This window comes from Aquila chrysaetos, chromosome 5, assembly GCF_900496995.4.
Source record: "Aquila chrysaetos chrysaetos chromosome 5, bAquChr1.4, whole genome shotgun sequence".
Taxonomy (NCBI): Eukaryota; Metazoa; Chordata; class Aves; order Accipitriformes; family Accipitridae; genus Aquila; species Aquila chrysaetos.
The window spans coordinates 54,173,593-54,195,744 of record NC_044008.1 but is presented as its reverse complement, the minus strand read 5'-3'; the positions used below and the strand labels follow the sequence as shown (position 1 = coordinate 54,195,744).

The 22,152-nt window shown below is 40.9% G+C and overlaps 1 protein-coding gene across 1 annotated transcript in view; it reads left to right on the top strand.

The window, feature by feature from the left end:
- Positions 1-22,152, top strand: part of LOC121232400 (A-kinase anchor protein 13-like) — a 131,295-nt gene that overhangs the window by 61,333 nt on the left and 47,810 nt on the right. Inside the window, exon 4 of the mRNA XM_041123583.1 lies at positions 4,996-5,040. Coding sequence (XP_040979517.1) covers positions 5,008-5,040 — 33 coding nt within the window. The 5' untranslated portion in view covers positions 4,996-5,007. The remainder of the gene's footprint in view (positions 1-4,995; positions 5,041-22,152) is intronic.

The window sequence follows — 22,152 nt, the reverse complement described above, 5'->3', positions numbered from 1 at the left end:
GTGCAAAATAGCACTGATGTTCTCTAGAAGAGACTTAAATACAACTCACTGTATTAATTCTTTAATACTTAACAGAGCAGAAAGGTGTCCTTCCCATTTTGAGAAGGCTTCAGTAGCTTTTGATTTTACTGACCTATGCACATCTTTATAATGTCTAAAAACACTGTTGCTTTTAAGAGCTTGAATGTGGACTTTTATTTCATGTCCTACTTTCAAATTTGCAAACGCAAGGGATTTCACTGTGTTATTCTAAGGGGGAAAACCTAATACAATTCCAGAAACATTGCAAGGTAAGTGTCTGGATAGCTATAGAGCATGTGATAAAACTCCCAGACGTTGAAATTCAGAAGATTCAGCTATTTTCAGGAAATAATATGAATGTTTTAAGTACAGGCAATTGCTACTGGAGCAGAATCTGCTGGCTGCCATGAGGGCATGACTACTTTTGCTGGGTGGGAGCTGGGCAGGAGAGGTGGGATTTATATTTGCCTGTTCTTGTTAGTTTGGCTTTCAAGGCAGCTAGGTATTCTCACTGCAGTCTACTGCATCTGATAGAGCAAGTGCTACCTGTCCAAGAAGATAGAAGTTGCTTTCTGGGGCTCAGAGCAGGCATCAACTTGAAGGATGTGCTCCTCTAATACAGGAGAAAACACAGTTTAGTTTTTTTCTCCCCCCCCCCTTTTTTTTTATTCCTTATTTTTACACTTAAAGTAGTCCAACTTGCTAATTAACTATATCAGAGTCCTTATGAATCTTGGTTTGATTATGACCAGTATGGTCTGTCTTTTGTTCTCTGTTTTCTTACTGTATTAAAATTTTTTAAAGTTCTTCAGAGGCTGCTCCCTGCCTACCCACTGGTTGGAGAAGTTCAGTTGTCTAGAAACCTAAATTTAGTCCTTTGCTGATGCAGAGTAGTCATTCAGGCTTGTCTGTCACTCAGTTTTTCACATATGTTTTTGCCAAAGCACTTCCTAACAAGATAAAATAAAACATCTTCCAAACCTGCCTGTCTCCTTGCAAACTAAGTCTGCATCGTTTGAAATATTGGAGTGACGTGCATTATGAAATGAGAAATCATTTTAAGTTACTGATGTAAGGGCCAACTAGTAAGATGGGGGGGGAATCTTCCTGCAGGAAGTATTTCCAGGATTTTTGTTTTCTTGTCTGACAAGACCAAGTGTTCAGCAGTGTCACCTTATTTCACTGCTGCTGCTGTGTATTTCTCTTGCCAAAAAACCCCAACAAAAACTGGTCATGAGTTTGAACTCACAGGCCTCCCCTTTTTTCCTTGATGAGAAGTGTCAATATTCTCCCTTCCTTACACATCAATGATTTACTTGTTTTGGACTCTGTGACTTGTGGCACTTTCATTGCAGCCAAAACCAACTCTACACAGAAAGATGTTACCCAGTGGGAGTTTTTAATGCCAACTCATCCTTTCCTGATCTGTACGTGTCTTTCTCCTCTTTCTCATTTCTTTCTACTCAGCTGCTGTCGTGCATCTGCCAGGAAGGTGATGGAACAGGACAAAATGGTCTGCACTTCTGTTGGGTGGCAAAGATCAGAGGATGCCATCTCACTTTATTCCTTGAATTACAGGAACCTAAATGCTCTGTTGAGGACATGCTCTTCTGCAGCTGATGTTTCATACAGACCTTTGGTAACTTCAGTGCAGCCTGTTTGAGCTAGACAGCATAGGAAAGCTCTTTTTACTGGTTTCCACCAGTGGTCTTAAAAGGAACATTCTTACTAATACTGATATTGTCTGCTCCATAAAGAAGGACTGATGACAAACTTCATCAAAGGAGCTTGGGCAGTGTTCACACATTGGGACTTTCAGCTAAAATGTCTTGAGTGTATCAGGTGTGATGTGTAACATGACAGCTTCTCACTTTGGATAAACCCAGCAGAGCAGACCTTGCAATGGAGCACATGACCTGTGGTTTCTCCTTTTTATAAAGGTGTGGTGGGTGTTGGTGGCAGGTGCTAGAATGACATCTTGTACAAAAATCGTGAAAGCAGGGAGGGGGCTCACAGCTGATCAGTCCTATGGCATTGCAACCCTAATGTCACAGAAAGAAGCATTAATTTTGGTGTAATACAGATCCCCCCATGGTTTTGCTGAAAAAGGTAGGCTAAAGCACCAATGAAGCAGTCAATAAAAAAGGAGACAAAAGTTCCAGCTTAGATACCTGATTCCTCCTGTGAACACCTCCCAGCTTCTCAAACCTACATCAGGGAGGGGAAAATAAAACTGTCTAGGTCCTGCTACTGCTTTTTGGGATTAGGTGCATGCCCCAGGCTTGCACTTAGGGCCTTCCTCCTTACTTCCTAAGGCTTTGGATGAGACTTTCTAAAAAGTGTTGGCTTGATGACTGAGTAGAGCAAACAAAGTGGAACAGGAGGGATGAGGCAGTGGTGAGAATACTCTACCGAGTGTAGAAGCTGGCTGGTGCCCTGTGCGTTTGCTGAAGCAAAGCAGACAGCTGTGGTTGAAATCCAGGTGTGACCTCCCTGAGTGTGTGCTTGTTAGTTTTGCTTTTTGAGTGAATGTAGATGTAATTCGCTTTCAGATCACAGAAGTTGTTGTGTGTAATGGCAAGAGCGACAATAACATACTTGTGAACCATGATAGGGAAGAGGTAAAGCTGTTAAATAACAAAGGAGAGAGGAATATATTTGAGTACTTTAGAATAACTTCCTTTCCTCAGAGCAAACTACCAAGAAACTGAAATAGGTGATAAAAATTTAAAAAACTTATTTGGGAGTGAAGAGAAACTTGAGTAGAATATATGTATTGCCTGTGGTGTCTTGGGCAAATACAAACCTATCATGTTCTGTTTTCCTGAGTTTTTCATGTGGCATCCTTTAACTTGCACCTTATTCTATAGAAGGCCAGTAGTAATATTGCTAGTGTAGAATGATGGCTGAATTTTGGGGATAAGGAGTAATCCTAATAGTTGATGTAAATGTGAAAGTATAGATTCTTTGTCTTTGAAGGTATATCACACTGGATGTTTTATCAGGAAAAAGCAAAGTTGTTCAGTTACTTGCCAAGACTTGAAAAGATGTGGTGAGAAAATGATGCTTTGTATTAACTCCATTTAAACATTATCATCTGAGACACAACTGTTTTGATTCTGTACTGTAATATTTTTTTAAAAGTCATATCCAAATACTACGAAATTGCTGTGTTAGACTACAGGTCTTAATTTTGCTTCCTGGGGGAATTGGTCCATTGCAATAAGACTATAAAAATCCAAATGTGAAGTGGACATAAAAAGGAGTTTTTCCAACCAAGATTTAATTTCCATAAGATACAATAAGCACTCTTGGCTGGATATTGTTTTGGTACCCCTGTTCAAGACGCCCAGGTTCACAATAGGAGAGGGAGGGTCTGGTAGGTCATGAGGGAGATTGGCAGGGTTTATGCATTTTTTGTTTCTCCTTTTCTTTTCTTTTTTTGAGGCCTCAGTAGGACTGGAGTAGCAGGAGCGTGTTGTAGGGCACAAGTGAGGATTGCTTGCAGAGCAGTTGTTGGAGCTCACCAGCCCACATGATAGCTAGTGCTACTAGTCCCCTATTTTCATGACTAAGTCTTTGTAAGAGCTGAAAATACAGTGAAAACTATCAAGCATAACCATTTTGAGGCATTCATGCTATTGGAAGGGGAATCTTGAGGTTGAAAATAGGTATGAATTGAAGTCGATTTAAAACTATTGCAAAATACTTGTCTGTCCACTGGCTGCCTTGGAGGACCTTTTGCAGAGGGACTGTTTGATAAGCAATCTTGGCAGGTAGCTCAGGCATTTTAAAGCAACCGATACAAAAATGCTTCTTTGTAAAATAAGGAGAGCATGTGAGGGAGCAAGGATAGCTGAATCGGCTAAGAAAACTTAGGCTGTGGTTTAATTTCTGTCTCACTAAAGGCAAGCTGTGGGATTTGGAAAGGAACGAAGTATGAACAAGATCCTGTGTTTTTTGTGTGAAAAGCAGAGTGGTATTTCATCTCTTTTAAAAAAGGGTTTGAAGTATTTACAGAGCATTACCAGTACTGCAGACATGAGCAACAGCAGAAATTCCATTTTTAATTGTTTTGCATTCCTTCATCTTAGGATCCTGGACCTCTTAATACACACATTAAATGAAATCTTACAGCTTTTGTTCAGGGCGAGTATTTTCTACTGCAATGGAGAAACAAATGCAATTGAAATTCTGGTTCAACTGACTCAAAGCTCAATACAAATAACTTTCACCAGGTTATACAGAAATTCTAGGGGCAAACCTGAAAGAGGAAAGTTCTTTGACTAAAATCACCTTGGTAGGACGAGTAATGGTAGTTTTTGACTATGAAAAATGCTGATGCAGAATCATGAGCATCATCTGTTCTGGAAGCTTTCCCTCAGTTTTTCAAGGAGCATTTTTGATAGTTTAATTTTTATGTAGTTTTGAAAAGTTTCTTGAACAAACAATCCAGTGGAAGGGGGAAAAATGGCACCAAATTAACTTGGGCAAGGTAGTATTCAACAGAGTAATTGCTCTTTTCTAGCAGCAGAGAGAGCTACAAATCTTTACAAACATTTTTTGGGTGGGAGTGGGGGAATCAGTGGACAGATAGCAGTTAAGGATTGATAATTGCCATAAAAAGCAGATATGAAGTGAGGGTTGCTAGGAGGAAAGGTGAACTGAGATGGATGTGAAGAAGTGAATTTCACTTGGGACGTCCTCATTGGCAACATTGCCGATGGCTCAGATGAGGAGTGCTTTGCTCTACCAGTCATTTGAGAGTTGTCTTTGCTTAATGTGAGCATAAATAAAAAAAAAAAAATAAAAAATTGACAGATCCTTGTTTAGCTGAAAGAGAGAAAATAGAAAATCATTGTGTAAAAGTGACTATTGGAAAAAGTAATGGTATGGGTGCTAAAGCAGCTTATGAAGAAGTACCTAAAATTTTATGAAAAATACCTTAAACTTGTCTTTTCTTTTTTGTTTCAGTGTTCTGAGGTCATGAAACTTAATCCACAGCAAGCTCCATTATATGTGAGTACAAAACTTAAACAGTTTTTTCCTCTCCTAGTATTCACACAAAATGCTTCCCACCACCCTTTTTGGAGACGCTGCTCCTCTTCTCTTTGCTCCCCAAATATGTTATTTCTATTAATTCAGTTGCAAATGCTTGGTGGTAATGCTCAGGTAAGTCACAGAGCTCCTCTGTTTTTCCAGCAGACAATTTTGAAGACATTTTGAGACCTGTAATGGTGTCACCATGCAGGCATCCCCTTGCCTTTATTTTTTCCTCTCAAAAGCGTGCTGGAGTGCATGGCTGTGCTCTTGTGACTTGATGTGTTGAGAGGCTGTAAGAAGAAATCGCTTGTGTGGAAAACAGGGCAACCCAGTGTGCAGTGTTTGCCCACTGTGATAATATTTTTCTGGTTGGAGTTTTAAATGTGGCAGGGAGGAACTGGAAGCAGTGAACGGCTGGGCTATGCTACGACTGCTGCAGCAGGGAATAGTTTACGTCAGCCTCCTGGAAGCTTGTAACCTCGATGGCAACATTAATAAGGAACAAGCTTCCTCTTGCTCTTGAATAGCAGCTTTGTTGCAGAACATGGGGACTGTCAAATTAGACCTGGATTTGTGGGGGTGTATGCATGTGTGTTAAATTTGTGCCAAAGCTGCCAGCCAGGCTTGTAACCATTTACTTTCCATATTGCCTTGCCATGTTCAGAGCAGGGTTAGCTGATGAAGCCTTCCTGTGCTTATGGTCGTACCCACAGACCTCACTAACAAGGGTAGAGCTGGATGCAAGGATGGAAAATTTGAAGGGAAAACTGCTTGCAAATGTGGCTTTTAGGGGGAAGGAAGGACAAATGATGAGGACTGGTGATAGACCTGTATCTTAGAAAGTGTTGTGTGTTATAGGTAATGGATCATATCGGCCTTTAATGCCATGGAAGCTTTCAAATTTTGCCTACTTTTAATTACTAGCAGGAAGTTTGTATTGTAATTTATTCTCTCTTACTGTACTAAATCTTGTGTTTGAAGCAAGATTAAAACACTGCGTAGTGTGACCTGACTTTGGGAGAATGACTTTCCTGGAGTACACCACCATATTCTGTATTTTGAAACTAAGTGTTGCCTGAATTTTGTTAAATCACAAGTCTACTGAATGCACCTTGACTTTGAAGAAACTTAATTTAAACTTAGGACACATTAAAAGAGAATGAAACTTCTGTGCGAATATATGATGTAGATGCTACAGTAGAAACACATGAACGGTAGAAAGCAGGATGAAATTATCCTGTCTTTTGAACAGTGTATGACTTAACTAATCTTGAGGCTTTGTTTTCCTAGTCTTATCTTCTGACTCAGTTTATTTTCCCACCATTTTGTGTGGGTTTGTATTTAATATGTAATGCTGGAGTGGTATACTTAAAAGTCCTCATCCCCACGTGATAGTGAGGAGGACTGGGCTGAGGTCATATGTAGCCCAGTGTAAAATAATGATTATGTGGTACTCAATATAGTGTTTCTTTGCAATGCAAATAAGTTGATGACAACTATTAATATATCAGTGACTCCCTTTTCTTTCTTCCTCCTCCTCTCCTGGCCAGGTGTATAAGCAATCAGCTGCCTTTCAAAACAGACAAATTTTGGTAGCTTAAGGAAGAGGTGTGTGTGGGGGGGTGTGTGTGCAAAAAGAGAAACTCAAGGACCTTGAAAATTCTGTATTTAATCTTCCTGTTTGCTTTGTACATTTTAAGATCAGTTTTGTTTTCCACGTGTTGTTAATTGACAGCTCATCTCATCTGAGAGTGGTTAGGTGTGAGCAGATCATAAAGAAAAATGTATCTTCCTGGTATTTTTATTCTTCAAAAGGCAGACACAACAGTCTTGTGGCCTGGCCATTGGTAAGTGAACACCAAACCTCACCAGGTTCCTTCTTCAAAGTGATATCAACTTCATTTTCTGCCTACATGCTTGTTGAGCTTGTTTTCAAATAACTGAGAACAGTATCCTGTGAATTTCTCCATAAGGAATTTCATCTCTGTGAAGTAAACGACTGGAAATAACAGGCAATACAGACATGTCGGGATCTCCCTACATTTGTCTACTCTCAGGAAAAATGGCTTCCCCCAGATTTCACCCTTTTGTTCTTGATACCTTTGCATTGGATCCTTTAAGCCCTTCTTCTTTTAAGCCAATAGTTTAGATTCAAGATTACTTAATTTTGTTTATTAATTTTTTTAAATCTTGCATGAGTTTCATCCTGAAAGCTCCATTGGTAGTTGTTTTTATCATAATTAGCATTACTGAACTCCTTTTAGGAGGAGAAAGTAAAAAATCATGTCTCCAGTTCAGTTCCTGGAAGCCGACTAGAGAGCTAAAGCACATTTTATCCTCTCTGATAATTACCGGGTTGCCCAGATTAATACCATTATGAAAAGTGTTTTGGGAACCTGAGATGTGTGGTGTACTTGGGACCAAAGTTTTGTGGGTGATGGAAAAGATGGTACTTCCACATACACACTAAAAAAGAGATAAAGATTCTTGCATTATTCAAGTCAGTGTACATAAATAGAGAGAAGACCATCTGCAGCATCCTTCTTGATAACTTCTTTTGGCTGATTAGACTTTTATTTGCCTCTTCTGTAAAAATCAGCTGTCCTGCCTCTGCAGAGCTTGTGGCCACTGGGAGGTCCTACAGCCTGTAATGATGAGACTACTGGCCTTTGTAAGTGTAAAGACGAAGAGATAAGGTGGAAAACACATCCTGTAATAATAATGAGTGTCGTGTTTTTGTGATTAAAGAAGTCTGTCCCATTTAAGTGTTGCCTGATTGTTCGCTGGTTAATGAGGTTGCCAGGAACCGGAGCTAAGCATTATATTGCTGCAGGTTTGGTCTGGGACAAGAGCTCAGCCTTTCTTCTGCAAACAGATGGCCCCTGGCTCGCTCAGTTGGTCCCCCCAGGAGCATTGTATCTCACACCCAGAGCTGTTCGTTACCTGCCCTTAATGCTGTTTAATGAGCTGTCCTGGCCCTGGAGCTTGGTGCTGCTTACAGCAGTGCAGTCATGGGGCAGAGGAGCTCGTGCCAGGAGAGATAGGGCAGCGAAGTGTTCCTCAATATAGCACGGGGAATGTTCACTGTGGTGCGATACCATTAATGCTGGTGCGTAAATAAGCTGTAGGTCAAGCAGCTATCCCATCTGTACCACCATCAACATGTAATTGCCTTTATAAAAGGCAGTGTTACTTTGTAGCTGGTGGTGTGAATTTGAAATGTTCAAACCCACTTCCTCCTTCCTCAGGTATCTTGATGGGGTACTAACATGAGCTGCTGTCTTGCTGCCAGCAGTGATGTTCTGAAGAAGTGGAGTAGTAGAGTGGAGAATTTATTGACAAGGTCTTCTGTGGTTCACATAACTGTGATGATGGTTTGAGTTCTCCATATTACAGCAGTGGTCTTAAAAGTTTGTGATACAAGCTTGACTTTAAGGCAGATGTAGTCTCCAGAGCCATAATCAGCATAGCGTGGGGAGGGTTTTAACAGAGAATGAGCTTTATCTCCCAGCTTTTTCACTAGCATGGGTCACAGTTACAAAAAGCAACTGTCACTTGGCTGGATTCAGTGTATCTGATTTCTGCTGCTGCTGTTCTCACGGGTTGTATTCTTCCCAGTGTGTGATTACATGGATCGTGCTTTACATAGTCTTTGGTGGTGGGGCTGTGGATATTCTGTGGAAAAGGGGCTCTGTACTAGAAGGTCCTTAGGACTCATTGATTTCTTCAGCTGCATTTTACTGCAGGATGCACAAAAAAAGTCTGTGTGGCTGGACAGTCCTTTGGTTGCCTGCCTCAGACTGTAGTCAGGGACATCTCTATTAATATACACATACTGGATTAAATCCGAAACTGGCTTTACCCGCATCCTTCTTGTATTTCAGTGCTGTCCCATCGATATGGGCACTCTTATTGGGCACAGCATAGTGGATGAAGGACAGTGTTTCAAACCTTACTTCTTTCTGATCTGCCTGAGGCTTTGTGCTGGGGAAGCCCAGGGTCTCAAAGCTGAAGGACCAAACTGTTCCGTTTGCTGCCGGGGCTGGGGTGGAATGGGAGCGTTGCAGAAGTCTGGTTGATGGGAGGTGGGAAGTCAGGAGATTCAGTTTTGTTTGTTTTTGTTAAATACTTGCAATGAACTCACTGATCATCACCTATTTATAAAAGCTGTATCTCTCTACCAACAAAAGTCAAAATTTCAACTTCAGTATTGTAAAGGTACTTCCTAGTCATTGTCAATGTGTTATTGGAATATCCAGATCATCAAGGAGTATGCAGATAGGGGAAAAAAGAGTTAACAATGCTCTAAACAATGGAGGTTTATTATTAAGTGACCTTTTTATTGTGATTCATTAAGTTCTCTGTTTATAAATTAAATAATTTAAGTTAGTCACTTAGCTTAAACTCAACTGTTGGTAACATGCAGGCAAAAGAAAGAAAATGGGAAAGAGCTTTGTAAAGGTGAAGTGTTAATCTTTTTATAGATGTTATCATTAATTGAGAGGCCAGCAGAGTATTCATGTGCTGGTTTTGGCTGGGGTAGGGTTAATTTTCTTCATAGTAGCTAGCATGAGGCTAAGTTTTGGATTTGTGCTGGAAACAGTGTTGATAACGCAGAGATGTTTTCCTTACTGCTGAGCAGTGCTCACACAGAGCCAAGGTCTTTTCTGTTTCTCACCCCCCCCCACCAGTGAGGAGACTGGGGGGGGGGGGGGGCACAAGAATTTGGGAGGGGACATTGCTGGGGCAGCTGACCCCAACTGACCCAAGGGATATTCCAGACCATATGACATCATGCTCAGCAATAAAACTAGGGGGAAGGTTGGCCAGGGGACCACTGCTCGGGGACTGGCTGGGCATGGTGGTGATGGTTGGTGGTGAGAAATTGTTTTCATTTGTATCACTTGTCTTTCTTCGGGTTTTATTTCTCTTTCTTTGTTATTTTCCTTTTCATTACAATTTTTTATTATTATTAAATTACTAAACTGTTCTTGTCTCAACCCATGAGTTTGCTCACTTTACCCTTCCAATTCTCTTTCTCCCATGGTGGGTGGGGGGTGAGCGAGCGACTGTGTGGCGCTTAGTTGCTGGCTGGGGTTAAACCATGACAATTCAGCAGGAGATTTAATTACAAAAGGATCAAGGATCACAAGCTGTATCCTTATTTCTAACCAAACTTTAATAAATATAGAGTGCACGTGCATGAATTATCAAGGTTGAGCCTTCAGCTGCATAGAATGTCCTGAAAGATCTTACTTCAAAAGTGACCTGCATAGCATCTGATTTCAGCCTCTGCTAGCTATAGGATCTTTGTAATGTTATTGATCATTCTTCTAACCCAGTCGCATCTCCTGCCACTCTAAAATCAATGTTGGATTTTTTTTGTTTGGTTGGTTTTTTTTGGTTTGGTTTTTTTTTTTTTTTTTTTAGAACAACCACCTGAGACCAGTATTGGGTATGAATGTGTTGGGAAAGGACTGGGGTGACATGCAGGGGACAAGTTGGGAAGCATTAAGTGTCACCTCTTGATTACTACCAAGGCTACAACCTTGGATCTGCCTTTAAGAGGAGAATGTTTCTTCATGGTGATAATGATCAGTGGGTGTGAAATGGAAAAGATTAGCAGCTGGAAAAGGATGATGTATTGTTGCAAACTTTTTTCCTTTTTCCTTTTTGATTAAGAGGAACAAACTTGTTTTAAATCACAGCACTCCTCCTCTGCATGGTTTGTCTAAGGTGTGCCCACGTTATTTGGAGTGACAAACCCAAATGTGTCATAACTGCTGATTGCATGGGAGGGCAAACACTTAATTGATAAAAATGCTCCCGTTGACTTTGGTCTTTAATCAGGTCTGTGGATGGAGTCTCTTGTATAAACTGCCACTTATGAGCTGTGTAACCTGCAGAGTTTCTCAAGGAGAGTTTTGATAGAGATGAGAGCTCCCACTTCCAAGCCGAAATGTCATGCAACTTAATGAAGTATGAACTTCAAAAGCCTCAGAAAGAATGCATTGACTCTCTCCTAATATAACCTGGGTTTTGGGTGCAGTAGGTTCTCTCTTCTTTTAATGAATGAACTGCTACTGTAGATTTCCCAGTGTGTCCTGCTTTAATCTCAAATGGGAAGAAAAGGATAATGCTGGTAATACTTTTCTCCCACTTGCATGTTTCACACCAATTGATGCCCTACTGAAGTGCACTGTGTATTCCTGAGAAAAACAATTGTGATAACCTCTGATGTTCATGTTTTAAGAAAAAAACCTCTTTTGAATAAATATTAAAGGATTAAAGAAAAACATTCACAGTATGGAGAGCTTGAGGCTTGTGGCAGCAGTGTGTGTCCCAAGTGCTGTACTTCCCCGTGTCCGTGAGTGCAGCGAGGTGTTGTGCAGGCATGCCTGCCTGGCAGCCAGCTTGTTACCGTGGCTGAAACCATCTCAGGTGTGACTTGTGCACTATTGTGTTCTAGATAATTAATGATCTTCAGAAGTCTCTACCAAAGGGACAAAAGGACAAAATGAAATACCTTTATAAACCTACAGTAAAATGTTGTCATAAGGTTGGAAGCTGTGCTTTAGTTACTCTTCTACTAACGCTGAATTTGTTTGCTTTGTGGCATGTATGGTGACAAAGGCCACTGGGATGCCTGAATATCTGAGATCAGTCCAGCAGAAAAAGTATGACATACCTTGCATGCTTTTGATGTGTGAATTTCTCATGAAAATCACTATACAGAAGCCCTGTCTTACTTTCTCTCAAGGTCCTTAGGCAAGAGGAGAATCAGCCTTGATGTTTAGTTCAGCTCTGTGGTGAGAGGATCTGATAAACTTCTTGTCTTTTATTTGTTGGGTATTTGATTTCTTCTTAATGACAAACTAGTTTTCTGCCCTGCCTTCAAAATGTCTTTGAATTATGAATGAGTAGAAGGCCTCTGAGAACCTTTTACAAATAAAATATTTGCTTGTGGAAGAACCTGCTTCTTGGTTGGTTTTAAGAAAGTCAGTTGGGGCGCCTGAATAAACTGATTTTTTCACAGGAGCACATTGCAACTTGTCTGGTTCTGCTTTTATTCTGCAGGCAAAATAGTTTCCTTGCTAAATGGTGCTTGACCTCATCTTTTAAGTTTTTGTCACTTAAGTCCTTGATCTAGATTCTTTTCATCCTCCACTTCCCAAATTCTGGTCTACATCACACAAGAAGCCATCCCTTCTGTTGAAATGGGTGCCTGGCAGCTGGCACCTGAGCTCTGCACCATCCTCTGGCAAGCTACCTGCTGCTTCTCAGTTCCTGAGTACCTAAGTGAAGACCTTGGGTTGCACAGTTTGGTTTTCATGAGGCTGTTTGCTTGGCTTGCTCCTCTTAAGTGAGGTGTTTGCTAGCTCATGAGACCTGTGCGATGTTAGTGTAGGACTCCTTGCGAAATGGTCACTTCGTCACTGCATTTACTGAAAGCAGCTTTGGCTGGAGAAGTCAGAATAGGCCACCTGCCTATCAGCATCACCTTCCTCCAGGACAAGCCATTGATTAAACTGCAGTTCAGTGGCCCTTTCTCAACCCTTCTTCCATGTTATCTGAAACTAAAAATGCTGGTGATTTGGGTCCAAAGCCCTCCTCCCATAATTATCTATTTGATCTTTTCTTCTGTGATCCTGTTTTGTGAGTATGAATGTGCTGGTAAACAGTAAATGGTCTAGCTTAGTCTGGAGCACTTGTCTGAAATTTTGCCATTAACTCACCACCCCTTTGCGGCATTACATGTGAACTTTAAATAATATGACTTCCAGGAGAAAGATGCTGGAGCTGGTATGGGGTAGAGGGGTAGGAAAGCAGGGAGACAAAGATCTTCTCTTTTGGGGAGCTATTAGATTGCTTCAGCCTGTTTTCTGAAACTGCAAAAGGAATCCTTGTATTGTCACACTAAGGGTTTTATTAAAACTAGGTGAAATGATGTGTATGTCTTGGGCTCTGAATTTAGGTTTCTTTCTTGAGGTAGCTGATGGGCTGGTTAATATCTGGAAGGACATTAAGAGATTGTGTCCCATCCTTAGTGCTGGCTGACAGTGTTGCCTCCCCTCCTCTCAGGAGGAATGAGCAACAGAGATCAGGACTTGGTGTTTAAGAGGATGAAAATACTCTTCAACTATTCTTCCTCTGTGAATGTTATTTATAGAGAGAGTTCATAAATATTCTTATGTTAGCTTTAGAATGACCAAACAAATTTCCCATCTCATTCATCAGGATACATGTCCCTGCTTTATTTTCTGTAACAAAGTGCTGACAGTCATTTTGTTAGACTATAGGTAGTTCTGACAGCAAAGCTGATGTGAGAGTAGTGGTTATAAAGATGTTGACTTGATGAAGGTATGATGTTTTCAAATAACCTCTCAAATCTCCTGCATTCTATCTGCAGTGCCTCCTGTCTGCTTCTGAAGGTTGTGCTGCATGCGGTGTCTCTGCAAATGCTCGTCCTCTGCCTTGCTCAGTAAAGCAATTCCATATTGTGCTGAAGTGGAAAATAAAATAAACTGTGATTAATTGTTCTGTGCAAAGATCGATGCTGTGCACTGCCATCAAGTGGCAGTTCTGTTGCAGGACACATTTTCAGTGCTGCTTTCTGCCGGGCTGCCTGCGTTTGTATATTTGTTTCAAAGTGTTTATTCTAAGCATTGCAAAAGTTTCATCTTTCTAGTAGCTGTGGTTGCGGGGGCTACTTCTTCAGTAAGATAATAGTTATAATGGTTTCTATTCTTTACCGGCAAAAAATGTTACTTTAAAAAGGGCTTCAATAATTATAGTAGCTCTAAGTACTGTAGTTGTGAAATATTTAAAGACTGGCGAGGATATTTTGCAGCTGGCAGGAAAATGAGCACTCTGAAACACACTCTGAGCCCTGTCTCTTTGAGGGTTTTGCTGTACTGTAGAGGAGGCTGAAGTACTAGGAAAACACCATCCTTCTGCTCTCTTATGCCTTTGGGTGTTAGTGTTCAAACCTGATTTTTTTTTTTTTTTTTCCTTTAAGACATATCAAGGCTATTTGTGAAAATACTCTAGTGAAAGGAGATTGTTTCAAATAATGTGTCATCATATGTACTTCATCTTCCAGGAATTGTGACTCTCCACCTTTCCAGTGCCAAGAGAATAGCTAAATTTCTGTTAGTCACTGAATACATTCAGACTGCCTGCTATTTCTCCCAAGCACTACAGTTTTGTTGTTATTGCTATGTGAGTAATTAGCAGGAAATACTATCAATCAGTCAAGCAGCTGGTAATAAAATTCTCTGGTTCGGTTCTCCAACAGTGTAGTGAAGAACAGAAGAAAGAGGCTTTAGGATGAGGCCAGAGCAAGACATTCCTATCAATTTGGGTGTGTTTATAGGAGTTGACTGTAGTAGTTTCCACAATTTCTGAAAAAAACCTCTAATAGTAAGATCAGTACTTGTGGAAACTGGATGATACTGGAGGGGATATTCTGCTATAGAGAAATTTCCCCTGTCTTTCATCTTGTCTTTGTGTTCATGTGGTGGCATTACATGGAGACATGCATAGTTTAGAGGGCAACCCCCAATGTATTGTTGCTTGTGTACCTCCTTCTCTGTACCAGAGCTGTATTGGGCTTGCAGTAGAAGGGATTTGGGATTACTGTCCATAATTGCTTATTCAGGCAGTATAGGCCATGGTGACTGAGGACAGCAAGCATGCAATGTTTTAAATGAATGGTCTGGCTAATACTAAACTGCCCAAATAAATGAAAAATTAAATAAATATTTTCTTCACTATACTGCCAATTGCACCCAAACAATAAAATTGTCATAGCAGTTCTTCCCCTAGGTGTTTGCATATAACACACACAGTTGAATGGCACTTTTCTTATCCTTTCTGTTTTTCTTTTTAACTTTGATTTTTTGCCATTTTGCTGTTAATTTTATCATGTCTTCCTGTATGCTAAAAATTGTTAGAAATGACCTTGGCTGTTCAGTTTTGTGAAGGCTGTCTGCATAGCACAGAAGGCACCAAGCAGATGGACTAAGTATGCTCTGAACAAGTGTTGGTAACGTAAGTGCTGCAGAGCATGTGGAGCCCTGTGCTAAGGCAATGATACAGCTAAATTGGCTATTAACAGCCCAATCTAATAACTTGCCTGACTCTGTGTAGCAAAGTGGTATGTCATGAAGATGTACCCATAAAGATAAATCATGTGTCTCTTTCAGCACTAACAAGATACTGTTACTTTGATGGATTTTCTGTTGGCAGTCTGTAGACATCTCCTTCAAGCTGCCTGGATTAATATGTATGTAATACTTATAATAGCATCTTGGCACTCAATAAAGATTTGTCTCTGACCTGATTGATTTGGAGACCGACAGGGGTGTGATCTGTCGAAGGATGTGGGCTACTAATAACAGATTTCTTCAAGTGTACCCATTTCTGCAGGAGATGGTGTTGCTCACACTGGTTCAGAGTAGGAGATCCACCCTTTCCTCTTCTCAAACTATTTATCTCTGCAAAGAAACGCTGCTGCAGGATTAGACACCTGGACTGGCTTGGGATGTGGTGTGGCTGTGAGACTGCATTAATAAATCAGCTGTAACAATGCTGGCTCTGCAGACAGGCAAATGGAGGGAGTCCATGCTGTGTTTTTAGCACAGGTCGCACTCAGGATGGATCTGTGGAAGCCAGCTTGGGCCTGGAGGCAACAGTTCAGGGCTATTTATCCATGTTTTCCCACATGTTCCTTTTACCCAAAGAGTCTTAAATAATTGGTCTTTTGATTCTGCATCCCTACTTTGCCCTGCATCAACTTTTTATCCATCAGTGTGCTAAGCTAATCTTATTTTTGGACCAAATTCTTTCTCACCTTGGGGGCAAGAAAGTGGTGGAGAGAAGAAAGTTATTTTGCATATATGTCAGTGTTCCAGTCATGGCTTTGTGGTTAGCATTGGAAGAAGAGATCACTGGGCTCAGTGCAGCATTAATGAAACATGGAAGGTATCACCTCAAGTTGCTATGCGGGCTGGCAGAAAAACATGTACCATCATTCTGCTCTTTTGGTGGCCTGTGGGCAAGAAGTTACAGTCTGCAATTGTGTTTTCCTAAGGGTAAGAGACTGCTTTGCAAAATCTGTCTTTCTCATCACAGAGGGACTAAGTATCTGTGCCGTTAACCTGAAACCTTTTGCCTGCAGAAATAATAGCACTGCTGTTAATTTAAAAGGGAAATAAAGTTAGGTTTGGAGATTGATTTTTTTGTTGTTGTTGTTGTTATTATTACTTTTTTTAAACCATTGGTGTAGTTCCTGTTGTCTTCTTTCATATTTTTTTTTAATTTATTTTAAGAGAACAAAAACCATCTCTGCTTCATGCACCTTTAAGATCAAGGAGTTTGAAGTCATTGACTATGAAAAAGAACCCGAATCTACCCCAAACTTGGCAGCTTGCCATTCTATTTATTTCTGGAGTCTCTCCCTGGAAGTTTTATCTGCAGGAGGTTGCAACACTCCAGCTGAACGACATCTGTCTTTCTCCATGCTCCTGACCCAGGTCATTGCCTTTATCAAGGGGGATATCTCCAGGTGAGGAGGGATTTCTAGAGCTGCTCATGTTCAGACATATTTCACAGCCCTACCTTTGTTTCTGGGGACTGGAGTTCTGCAGGATAAACTGCATTTGACACGATTTTTCTCTGAAATGCTCCTCTGGGTCAATATGTACTGGTGAAATTCTGGAGAAAAGGAGGCTGAGGGGAGACCTTATCGCTCTCTACAACTACCTGAAAGGGGGTTGTAGTGAGGTGGCTGCTGGTCTCCTTCTGTCAGGTGGCTGGAGATAGGATGAGAGGAAATGGCCTCAAGTTGTGGCAGGGGAGGTTTAGATTGGATATTAGGAAAAATTTCTTTACTGAGAGGGTTGTGTCAGGTATTGGAACAGGCTGCCCAGGGAAGTGGTGGAGTCACCATCCCTGGAGGTATTAAAAAAGCGTGTAGACAAGGGACTCCAGGACATGGTTTAGTGGGCATGGATGATGGTTGGACTCGATCTTGAAGGTCTTTTCCAACCTAAATGATTCTATGATTCTATGAAATTAAGGATGTCTGTAATGACTGCTGTTATCTCGCTGTAACAGATAGCTCTGACCTCCTCCCATGGTCTGTTCCTTTTATATATGTGTGCTGGGAGCTTGCCGGGTAAACAGCCACATCTGCAAAAGGAGATGGATGTTTCAAGCTGTGGTGTTGCAGCATGTGGGAGTGAAGTACGAGGAGGCAACTTAGAAGCCCTAATAATGTTCCCATGAGAGAAAATGCTCTCAAGATTAAGTGAGATCCACTGACAAACTCACCCCATGCTAGGGCAGAGAGGGAGGGGACTCAGCTGAATGTTTTGAAGGTAGGACCCATCCCTGCATTCCACTCCTCAGGGCTGAGCTGCTCATCTGCTTCTGTTAACCTGGGAATAGCAGCCTGGAAGTGTTTGCTGGATGTAGGTTATTTTCTTGCTGTGGAAGAGTATCCCTTGGTTTTATGAGCCAGCAGTGATAGTGCTTGGTGCCTGTGTTGCAGCTGACTGGCTGGAGCGCTTAGTGAGACCTGGAAAAACTGGAATCCAAGCCTTTCTCAATCAAATGGGTTATTCCAGGAGGTGGGAGCACTGTCGTGTTTGTTCTAAAAATAGTTGCCCAAACCCCCATCTCCTTTTGCAGTCAGGAGCCCGTGCAGCTGTGCCTGGTTTTGTTCTGCATGGAGATGTCCGTCTGTCCGTGTGCTGCGAGTGTCCTTTCCAGATGTGGTTCTCCAGGGGGTTAAGCGTATGTTTACACCAACCCGAAGTAACCTTAGATGGGAGGGATCTTCCAAGATACTCAGCCGAGATGGGGACACTGTCTGGGAGCAAAAGTTTAGCTGTTGATCTTATTGTGTACTGGCAGAGGTAGATGGTAATGGATCATCGAGCATCTAAACAATTACATTTTACTTTTTTTCTTGCAGGGTGATTTCTGCTACATTTTCTAAAGCTGTATTGCAGTTGTCTTTTCCATCCTCCAACTGCAGTATTCTGCAATTCTCAATTTGAGGTGGAATTGTCTCAACTTTCCCTTTGATTTTGTCTAACTTAATTATGGTTGGTCCTGTACACTTTCCAAAGAAAACGTCATATGATTGAAAAGCCAGCTTTTCCTTTAAAAGCCATTTGGATGAAAAATACTCAGTGTGTTTGAACCATGATTCCCACTTCATTGATGGGGAAACTCGAAGCACAGGGATGTGAAAGGACTCGCCTCCTGCTGTAATTACAGCCCAATCCTGTCTACTCTGTGTCAAGCAGTAGCTGGGGTAACAGCAAGTCCAACTGCATATAAAAATTAATAAAGGTACCAATGAGCCTGAATTCCTTGAAGGAGGAGGAAGAAACCAGAACTGTGATTTTGTGCTGTCCTCCTGGGTACAGTGCAGCTCTTGTGGGAGCTATTTAGAGCTTCCCAAGGAGGGGGGAGGGAAGTGTTTCAAAAGCATATTTCTCCTTTTGTGTCCCAACATAATGCAATAAGCAATGACCCAACAAGCATTCATGTTATGAATAGCGGAAACAAAACAAAACTTGTTACAGTGGCAGGTTATGTTTACTCATCTAATCCAGGCTCTTTAATAAAGCATCATAATGCCAACATCTACAACAGCTCTTAGAGGGAAGTATACTGGGAGGGATGTTTCTTTCCTTGCATGTGAATCTCTAACCCATGTAACCCATGGACATTCCATTCATTAGGATTGCACTGGCTAGGCTTTTCCTGCATGAAAAAACAGAGGTGGAAAAGCAGCAATTCTGCTTTTCTGTGTAGAACAAATTCACAATTACTGGTTGTTAGTGTTTTCTCATTAAAAGCAGAATGCTAAAGTAATGCTTGAGTGCTCCAGTATTGCTATCTAACACATGCTTCATTTTCATAAGTATTTTTAGACTGTGTGTGTGGGGAGAGTTCAGAGTGGGTGGTTAGTGCATTAGATAATGTACTTCAAAATGCCCACTATGAACCATGGGGGGAAAACCAGCTTAGAAATCACATGCTTCAGCTATAAAAATACAGTTTGCCTTCTTTTTTTAAAAAAATAAAAACTTTAAAATTTGTTAGCCAGCATGCTAAGGTGATAAGAATAGTTTTCCCTTCATAGTCCATTGCAGAGCGATGTACCTGTTGCTGGTAGAACTGATAGCCCTCAGGGAAAATTCCCCCCTGCCAGCTAAACTCATGTTTCTCATCCTGAGGTCTTGAATTCTGCATTTGCTGGGGCTGTCCTTGTGGTCCCAAATAGTATCAATTCCACAGAACCAGACAGATTTCCAGAGCCTGAAGTGGAAGAGAAGGATGTCTTTACATGCTTAAACCAATTATTTCTTTTTGGAAGGTGGATAGTATTTTAAGCTAATAACATAAGAGATGTTAATTCTTTTGAGCTTAAAGATTTTGTTCGCTTCATCGTCACTTCCAAATATTGCTGAGGTCATCTATTTAAAAAAAAAAAAAACAAACCTTTGAAGGTAAATAGTTTGTTTTAACAGACACAGAATCCAAGTCTGAGAAAGAAGAAATGATTAGTCAGAGTTGCTTGTACTTTGCCTACACACAATCCACATGCCTTTAACTGCAGCATTGGAAAAACAAATACCTGAAAAGGTGGAGTTGTCCTAACGCCAGCAAAATATGCTGACAAACAGGTGCGTTGTCTATCTAGTTTTGTTTTTTAGACCTAGTAACAGTATTTGGGCCTTTTTAGAGATAATTGCATTTCAGCTGCCTTAACTAAGCCAAAGGTTCAGAGAGGTGCCACTCTAAAATCTCGTTCTGGATTGTTTTATAGTAGTCCAAGGTCAGGCTTGGCTTTTCCAGTGCACCCATCCCTTGGCGAGGCAGACCTGCTTTCTCCCTTCAGTTTGAGGAAGGGAATATATTTAGAGAAAAGAGCCACATCCACCTTCTTTACATCCCATTACAGCTATCTGAAACCAGAGATTCTCAGATCTGAACGAGGGAGAGGGTGACCTCTTTCATGAATGGACCAAAATGGAATGTTTTCATTTCCAACAGGCTTTAAGCCAAGTAAATATTAGTCAATCCAAACTAGTTTTGAAATTAAATTATTCTTATTTGTTGGAGCATTCCAGGGAATGGCTTTGATCTGTCTGTACTTTCACCAAAGGGATATTGGCAGGCTGGTCTCCCATTTCTAGCCGTTTGGGATGAAAGAAGGGTTATAATAACCACCTTGTGTGGCAATGATACTGAACAGATGACATCTTTTGGACAATATTAAATGAATAAAGGTAAACATACTTCAATTAAAAAGTTTTTGGAGGCTGAATGCAGTAGGGCTGTTGGAAAGTCTTCTATGTGGGTTGGAGGAATTTGGCTGCATTTGTAACTGGTTTTCTTTAACTCCAAAAATGTTGGAAAGAGAGAGGGTTGTTCTGTGCATTATTTCCTTTTCAAATAAATATGTTGTTTGAATATAACTTTTTAAAATCAACTTAAAATTGGCAGTGGACAACAAAATTGTTAATAACTGGGAAGTAGAGGTGTGTTGAAGGAGGACGGTCATTCTTATTTAGTGCTTTGCTCTTCTATATCTGGGATCTCAGATCACATAATGCACAGTGAGCTGTACCAGGCACAGTGCAGCTAAGAGGTAGCTCAGATGACACTTGTAAGTAAACTGAAGTACGCAGCAACTAAGTGGCACATTATTGGTCTTGCTGAAGATATTTGGGGACAACTTAAAATTTCAAGTAAACAAAAAAGATGCTCAGTTATCATAATAAGGATATTGGGCATTCCTCTTCAGTCTTTTGCTGGAGGGTCCTCCAGAAGAGGAGGAGGAGGAGGGAGCAGGGTGGTGGAAACCATCCCACCAGAAAGTGCTGCTTAGACACAGCTGAAGAGCCTTTTAAATTTATATCAGCTGATGATAATTTGTGCTCCTCTTAGACTTAAATGATAACTGAAACAAACTGAATTAGAATGTAAGAGTGGAATAATTTGGTTGGAAAGGACTGCTGGAGGCCATCTGGTCTGACCACCCTACAAAGCAGGGCCACCTTCAAAATTAGGTCAGGTATCTATATAAGAAATTCAGCCATCTTTTTTTAAGTCTCAGCTTAGGTGGATTTCAGGTTATGTGGAACTTCTGGTGTTGAGGTTTCTTACGTGTATTTGCAAGGTTTTTATCAATAACAAAATATACAAATTACCTTTTGCAATAATGCTGCAAATTAAATTGCTTTTCCTTGAAATGTGAGTAGTTCGCATGGATAGATGGGTGTCTTCTCATGCGCACTCTGTGCGGATTTGCTTTCCTTTCACAGGAATTGGACTAGCTGTACTTGATTTCTGAGTTAAATAAAAGAAAAATGTCCTTTAACAGATACCACTTCAAACAGTCAACCCTGTTGATGAGTGTCCTGAAATGTCACCTGCATTTTAAGTCTATTTAAGTGCTTTGTATGTTCATGCCTTAAGGGAGGAACAGTTTGAACAAAGGCGGATATAAAAACCAAAGCACAAAGGGATTGTAGGTTGAAACTTCAGCTTTTGTTTTTTTGAACATCCGCTCAAAACTGGATCCATTTGCTTGAAATGGAATATTTAGTTTTCAACTCAGCATGTGTGCTGGTCATGCTTGAATTTAAAGCTTGATTTATTTCTTTTTGCACCTGTTTTTGTTTCAACACTGACTATATACAATATATACTTTTGCTGCATGGTTCCTTTCCCCCCAGCTGGAAGGCTGGTCTGATATTATCACTTGAGACCTTCCTAAAATGTACGTTTGTAACTCTGCAACCTCTGGAAATGCAAACTAGACTCGCTGCTCCATTTATCTTTTTTGAATTCATGGTTTTCTTTCCTGTGTGTTGTAAGACTGACTCATATATTTGTTTTTAAGACCAGGGGCTGGTTGTGTACTGCACTGCAAAACCTTGTTTCTATCAAAACAAAGTGCAGTCCTGCCTGTGGCAAGAGGTACCAGACAGGCCAGATCAGAGGGGGAGTACTGGACATGAACTTGGAGGAGGAAGCTGTAGTGGGGCGTAAAAGGAG